Genomic DNA, 7,811 nt, shown 5'->3' on the forward strand with positions numbered 1-7,811 from the left:
CTGCAGTTTTTCCCGGGCAAGAGTTTAACCTGCCTGCTGGAGACAAGAGGAGCTGCTTACTAAGGCTCCGTCTCTGGGCCGAGGGCCCCCCCCCCTTCTTTATGTCAATTGTAAGGACGCCTTTTAGGAACCTGTAAACTAGCAACCGCTATTCACCGCACGTTCCACGCACACATTTTGGGCGTTAAGGCTTTTTGCAAACCTCGTAAGGTGCTTTTTGAAAGTTCGCTTAAGCCGAGTCTCTTCTTAGAGCGGCCTTCCTCGGCCTGACAAATCGCGCGAAGTGTTTTAAAACTTTTAACTGGCAGCATTGCTAAGCCAGAGTCACCACCAACAGATCTGGGAGAAAGGCTGCCTTAGAAATTACCCGCCGAGGCCGTAAAGCAACGCCTAGTGAGTGGGGAGTAAGCGGAATGCAACAGGACGGCGTTCACTTCCTTAGTAAAACACGCAGCGGTCTGTTTTGCCAGTTTGGCCGGCTGTCTTCTTGGGAAAAGAAAAAAGGGCGCGGGTGCAAAAGTTACGGTCTCCCAAAGAGCTTTCGCCTTGCCCTCCTCCCGTTCGCAGCAGCAGCCGCCGCCCCGGACGTCGGGTGGCGAAATCGGGGCAAGCCGTCCAGGAGACACTGGAAACACCGGCTCCAGTCGCCGCCCAGGCTCTTTTCAACCTCTTCCTCTTCCTCTAATGGGAGGGGAGGAACCTCCTGCTCTGCCCCCGCGCTGCTGGTCTGGAGGGGGGAGAGGAGGAGGAGAGAAACCCTGGGCTCGTCGCTCCAAGAGCCGGCTCTTCCCTTCCAGGACCACGCGACGCTTTGCAAGGCGAGGGAAGCAACCCCACCCAACCAACCACCTACCCAACCAACCAGTGTTTCTGGACTCGCTAATTGCCTACTTGATGACACACGCGCGCGCGCGCACGTGTACACGCACCAGACTGAAAACGCGCCAGAATAACAATAATTAGGTTGGCGCAGAATCCGGAGAAGGGAGAGGTGCCCGGAAAGAAAGGAAGGAAGGAAGAAAGAAAGAAAGAAAGAAAGAAAGAAAGAAAGAAAGAAAGAAAGAAAGAAAGAAAGAAAGAAAGAAAGAAAGAAAGAAAGAAAGAAAGAAAGAAAGAAAGAAAGAAAATCTGCCTCCCCACCACAGACCCGACGCCTTGCCCTCCTCCTTGGCGTGTTAACGAGAGAAAAGAGATTCGCTGGGGGTCGATCTTTAGGATCCCCGGCTGGAGCAGGGGCGGCAACAAGGAGTTAAAAGTCAAATTTCCCGCGTGGGGTGCGGAGAGTCCCTTTGCAATAAATGGGGAGGAGTCTTGATGCTTGCTAGTCCACGTTGACGGCCTTCCGCGGTATTCGTTGAGCCGGGGACTAAATCGATGGCGGTGCCGCGATTGAATCGTTAAGACCCACCTTTACCCTGGGAAGTCCGTGGCCCACGTTGGGAAGGCGGTGGCGGTCGCTGTTTCCACTCCTGTAGTCAACTAGCTGCGGTTGAACCTGATTTACTCCAGATTAAGATAATGTGCCCCACTGACTCTTCTCCTGGCGCCTGGGAGGGCCACGCAAAGAAAGTACTTGGCCTCTGAGACTAGGGTGAGTTGCGCCTTAGGGTCAGTTGAAATGGAGCTTGGGCTTCCCTTTCTGGTGGGCATGCCCTGGCCTTGGCACTTTGCGTGAACTCGACCTTTCGGTTTCTACCCGAATTGTGTTTGGGGGGGCGTGCCAGACGAACCTTAAATCAGGGATTATGACCCGCAAACCCGTCTTTTAGAGCCAAGCTTAGCGGTTGTGCGAAACCAGCCGCTCAGCCCCCTTTCGGGTCAAGGATTGGCATTGTTTCTAATCGCGGGGCGCCCTATATGTGGCTGCTGGTTGTCCCCTTCTCTTTCCTTCCACCTTTTCCAGCATTGACGATATGACATCAAGTCATTGTTGACTCTTAGCAATAATATAGATTTTTTTTCCCAGGAGGATCTTCCCCAATGTGGCCTTTTAGGTCTTCCAATAGTGCAGTGATGGCGAACCTTTTAGAGACCGAGTGCCCCAAAACTGCCCCCCACCCCCGTCCCGCTCCGCCCTGCCCACTGGGCCACCTACCACCTCCACAGCCCGCCACAGATCACCCAGGCGCCCTATATGGTCCCCCTCTTCCCACGAAGGGCGCGGGCGCGCTAGCTTGTCTCCCAGAACGCCTCCGTCGCTTCTGGGTCTCGCAGCCTTCCCGGACTCGCCACTTTTACGGATCTCCAAACTCTCCGCGCTGCCACGCAACGCCAAACTGCCAAGACCTGAGAAAGTGCGTGGCCACGAAGGCCGCGGCAAATTATTACTTCCAAAGGGTTATATTCGTAAAGGTGTTAAAGCTAGAGGAGAAAGACGGAAGGCTACGTTTAAAAAAACCATGAAACGTGGCTTTCGTTGTTGACACTTCCAAGAATTTCTCTCCGGGATTAGGATTTCTGATCACAAAGAAGCCGCGGGTAGGCTAACTCTGCGGGCCCAACCGAAAAGGGGAAAGGAGCCCTGTGTTTTATTTGAGTTAAATTCAAATCTGCCTGTTTTCCTCTCCTGGCCTTTTAGTTTGATCTCAAAGATCGCAAAGGAAGACATGGAATCGAAGCCATAAAAGGCCCTTTGCTTTACAGCCTTTATGGCTTTTATTAGTGAAATTTGGGGTTCTGGATCATCGCAATTCCTTAAGGAGCCTGACAACCCTCTGCTTGGGTAGTCCTATTAAATTGTTTTACTAATTATTTCCCAGGTAAAAGATACAAAGGCTGTTGAGTTCACTTGAAGACAATAGGAGTAACTGAATTTCTGTAACGTCCTGGGCAGGGCTGGCCTCCCACTCAGATTAGCAACATTGTAAAACTAATTAACCATCTGAAAATAGATTGATTCATGCTCAATTAGAGTAACTGCAATAGCAATAGCGCTTAGACTTATACACCACTTCACAGTGCTTTACAGCCCTCTCTAAGCTGTTTACCGAATCAGCCTCTGGCCCCCAACAATCTGGGTCCTCATTTTACCGAACTCGGAAGGATGGAAGGGTGAGTCAACTTTGAGCCCACCAGGATCAAACTCCAGGCTGTGTGTAGAGTTAGCCTGCAGTACTGCATTCTAACCACTGAGCCACCAGATTACGCTTGTTTAGATCCAGCTTCCATTCATAACTTGGTGATAGATACTGCTCCCCCTTATAAGCTTCAACTACTTAGGACCTCATTTGATGAATGCCCCAAGAGAAAGAAGCTTGGAGCCCAAGGACATCCATTATTAGGCAAAAATGATAGAGGCCAGCAACATAATGATATTCCCAGGGAAGGGTTCTTTATTTCAGTTTCTCAGCCATCCAGTAGGAGAGCTATCAAGGTCAGATTCCTGGTCTACACTACCAGAATTTTGGTCAAGCATGAAGTGCCTCAAAAAGGCTCCCCTTTCGGTTGTGTGTTGAGCAGCTGGTTAGGGCAAGGGGGTAGCACCATCTTTCCCCAATTTTAGCACCTCACTCGGGAAATGGGCCCAGCTTCAGATCAGAGGAACTGTTGGATGCAGCTATGTGCTCTTTTCCCACAAGCCTCTTAGCAGAGCAAGATAGGGTGACCCCCCAGAACTGTGAATCACGAGGAGTCTTTTACCTCAGAGAGCAACAAAAGAAACAAAGCCAAGTCTCTATTTACAAAGAATTATATATATTTCAATTCACAAAAAAGCAGGTACTGTATTAAACATTCCACATTTGCAGAAGACACCTACTTAAGCTTCACTTATGAGACTGTGAGGCCAGTTCAATAATGTTTGTTTTTCCTTTTACAAATCTTAAAAGAGAATTAAATAACTCACACCCACATACATTCAATAAATGTAACTATGTACATAGACAGATACACTCACATGTCGGTCTAGCTTTTATATACCCATGTGTGTGCCTCTAGAAACCCACATCACAGGGGGCATATACCACCTTTGACACCCAAGGAAGTAGAGAGAGCACTTAAGATTGTTTCTACCCAGGAAATATACCTCCTAGGCACTCTCCCCTCTTCCCCACTCCAGCTCTAAACTATATGGAATCACTGTCAACAGACACATATGCTGACCTGCTTCCTCACCCCTGGTTGAACTCAACAGATTTGCAGAGCTACATAAATGCTTTGAGCTGACTGGAATTTAAAATATCAGTTTTCCTTTAAATAAGAAAGGGAGGGAGAAGAGAAGAGAAACAAAAATGAAGCTGGCTTACTTCTTCAGCATAATCTAAAGAAAATGCCCATATTGATTTTGTTGGGAGAAATCCCACCTCCAATAAGCAGGAGGAGATAGGTGGGCAAAGAAACATTATTTCTAGCAGAGCCCAGAAATGACCTGGGCTTTTCTGCTTCTTGCAACATTCACCTGATTTTCTCAGGGTCTTTTCTCATTAGGCCACACATAGAGTTTCATGCCCTGTTCACTCCTCCAATTAGAAAGTGTGTTAAAAGGGCCCAGTGAATCAGCCATTCAGAAAAAGAACAGAGAAGTCAACACATCCCCTTGCTAGGCCCTTAGGGGCTGTGAGGCAGATTTGTGCTTTTTGAACCAACAAAAGATGCTTAAATCAATATCTATTGGAATACCCCAGCACCTGCTAAAAGCCAAGGAAAAGACCCTTCCCCCAATTTCCTCTGCAGGTTCCCTCTTAATCAGGAGCTTTACAGAATAAAGCACAACCAAACCCCTTTCTTGAAAAGTTAAGCAGAGTTCATCTTCAAGGGAGCAGAAAAATGGTTTAAATGTTTGCTTAAAGTGGACAAGCATTTTTTTAATCACTTGGCTTAGAAACTGGGGGAGGGGGAGGGGGATCAGAACAGATGCTTCTTTCTAAAAAAAAATGAAAGAAATTCAGCTATAAAAACAGCTCACTCTGAAACTGATCTTTCCCAACTCCATTACATGGGAAGTTGTCAATGTATCATCCTTCATCAGAAATTGAGAATGTAATGAAGAACATAATGATTTTATGCCACACCTTAATCTAATAGCCTATAAATGAGCTACAAACACTGGGGGAAGCTGGAAAATCTACTTTCAAAATAACAGCAGGAACACTGAGAATATGACCAGTCAGATGCTTCCCTCCCAACTTTCTGGCATGTAAGGAATGTAAACAGATTTTCTTATTGGAGTGAGCAAGGAAAAGATCAGGAGGGGGAAAAAAATCAAAATTAAAACTATCAGCTCAATTTCCTCTACTACTCCCACTTTCCCTCTATGACAGTCATATTAAAGTGCATAACAGCAGCTACACTTTAAAAAAAAATCTTACACATCCCCTTCTCCCTTGCAAGAAAAGGTATTCAAGTTAATACTTCTTTGCTAAAACATATTTCAACTGTTTTTTAATGGACACTTTTTAGAACAACAACTTTTTTTTTTCAACTGGAGCAAAACAAAGCAAGACAATACTGTAAAGTCAAGTGCTTACTTCAGCTGTCCAGCCAGAACAGTTGTGTATACAGCACACTTGATTGTACAAAGCAACACCTTATAGTATAGCAATTAAAAAAAAAAAACCTGGAGCTTTTTCAGTCCCCAGATGAATATAATATCTCCATATTTTCAGTCAACGTATTTGTGGGAAGGAAGGGAGAAATAATTGGGGGGGAAAATTAAATCAAAGTATTATGATTGACTAACAGGATCATTCATTATCTACACCAGCTCTTGCAGTTGAGGCAAGAGATGCATCACTTTTCTGTTTTAATATCCTTCTTCAAAGGCCTTAAATTAAAAAAAAAAGCAACAAACAACTTAAGAGTTGAAATATATATATTTATATGTATGTATATAGATATATATATATGTATTTTTCTTTAAATAACATATTTACATCTAATAGAAAATATAACTCTAGAGATAATTTTTCCAAACAAAACTGAAATTGGTGGCAAGGTGGCAAGGTTGGGGTGGGGAGGGAGAGATAAAGAACAGAATTAAGGACAGATATTTGAAAAGCAAGCCTGTCCAAAAAAAGTTTAAAAATAAAAGTTTAAAAAAAAAATCCCAATTCAGCCGACCTCTATCCAAAGCTTTTCAATGACTTTTCTTCTCTGGAGGAATTCACCGCTTTTCTTTAAAGAACCCTTGGTCTGTGCTGCTCTCCTTGATGGTTACTGTCAAAAAATTGGATGTCACATCAGTCACTACTACTTTCTCCAAATTGTTGAGAGATGGGCTCCAAGGTTCTTCTTCTGGGTCACCCAGGATCCGGGAGACAGGGATGCGGGCGATGAGGGAAGGCCTGCCAGCCTGCGTCCCTAGGCCATCTCGATATAAGCTGCCTTGGTTTGCAGAGCTGTGCAAGATCTTAGAAGCCCCCAAGTCCAAACCACTTTGCCCTTTGGAATCCAGGAAATCCGCCCTGTGCTTGGTCAGTCTAGGAGGGTAAGTCTCAGGTGCACCCAGCTTCATGCCAGCTTCTGCCCTTGGGTTGGGAACAGCACTGGGTAACTCAGGCTCCCGTCTCCTGGCTAACTGGATAACACTGTGTCCTGAACTGAATTTTGCTGTCCCAGAGTTTGCTGCCTCTTCCAATTTTCTGGCTTTTAGGTAGTCCACCACCATCTTGTCGCCAGGCTCCATTGATTTCCGCTTTGAGGCAACCTCTGCCATTTCAGGTAGGTCTTTCCTGGGCTTTGGACCTCGCTTTTTAAAGGCGCCTTCAGATCGGTCTTCCTCTGCCCCAACCCTGTTTTCCTGGATGGGCTCCATTCGAGGCATATTGGGGATAGAGGTGGTGGGGCTGCTTTGAGGAGGCAGCGGAATTTGTCTCAGTCCTTCTCTAGCCCGGGAAGTAGAGCTGAGTTCCTGGGGAGATCGTCCAGGATAAGGTACCCGGAGGCCCCTAGCAGAGTCACTACGGAATTCATATGTTTTGGCTTTGGCTTTGGCCTGGGCCTGTAAAAGAGTGAAAGCAACTACACTTCTTTAGTCCTGTGCTCCAACAATGTTGTCAACACAGCTTAAAGGCAGAGTGAGCCCCCTCCCCGCACTCAAACACACACACATCCACACACACAACCCAGAGACAGAGCAGAAAAGAAGCTGGTTCTTCAAAATGTGGCCTTTTAATTAAGAAAAAGAAGTTGCATTTTCTATTATGATCACAGCAGAAACTCAAAGAAAAAAAAACCATGGCTCTTTGTACTTGTCTTTCTTACCTTTAAAAGGAAGGTTTTGGGTTTGGGGCCACGTTTCTTAGGACCATAAAGTTCCATTTCTCTTTCCCTAAATGTGGTTTTTAAGAAAAAAATAAATGCAGGCATGGTAAGGACACAGAATGGTTTAATGGTGCTCTGAAACACAGTGTTATGGCTCTAATAAAGATGTAGGTTTCCTCAAACAGACATACCTTTCCTCAAAAGCAGCCAGCAGGCGGGCATCTAGAATGTTTTCCTCTGGTTCCCAGGTGCTGTACCTAGGAAAAAGTAAAAGAAAGTCAAACAGAGAGGGAGGGGAAAAAAGAGAAAGAAAAAGAAAATAATTTCCCCCTCATCTTCCAAAACACAGCAGTGGAAGGTAAGCTTTCTGGAGGGGGGGGGGAAATAGTGTCCCTCTGTCTACTCAACAAAGCATTATCTCCAGTCCTACTGCAATTTTTGCTACCAATCTACATTAGACTGCACTGAGGTCTACTTACTTCTGAGACCAGCCTTTCCATTTCACCAGATATTCCATACGACCCTGCAGTTGTGTCAAGAAGAAACAAATGAGCCCGCATTTCAGGAGAGCGTACAAAATAAACGGCGTTACAACGTACTCGCTCTAAAAA

General features: G+C 45.8%; 1 protein-coding gene across 1 annotated transcript in view; it reads right to left on the reverse strand.

The window, feature by feature from the left end:
- Window positions 1–5,996: 5,996 nt before the first annotated feature.
- The window catches only part of LOC107290960 (chromobox protein homolog 8), a 6,299-nt gene continuing 4,484 nt past the window's right edge, over window positions 5,997–7,811 (reverse strand). Inside the window, exons 3-6 of the mRNA XM_015819904.1 lie at window positions 7,680–7,804; window positions 7,392–7,457; window positions 7,201–7,267; window positions 5,997–6,937 (exon numbers count right to left, since the gene is read on the reverse strand). Of these exons, the coding sequence (XP_015675390.1) occupies window positions 6,101–6,937; window positions 7,201–7,267; window positions 7,392–7,457; window positions 7,680–7,804 (1,095 nt within the window). The 3' untranslated portion in view covers window positions 5,997–6,100. The remainder of the gene's footprint in view (window positions 6,938–7,200; window positions 7,268–7,391; window positions 7,458–7,679; window positions 7,805–7,811) is intronic.

Source organism: Protobothrops mucrosquamatus, unplaced genomic scaffold (assembly GCF_001527695.2).
Source record: "Protobothrops mucrosquamatus isolate PMUCROS unplaced genomic scaffold, P.Mucros_1.0 scaffold1015, whole genome shotgun sequence".
Lineage (NCBI taxonomy): Eukaryota > Metazoa > Chordata > Lepidosauria > Squamata > Viperidae > Protobothrops > Protobothrops mucrosquamatus.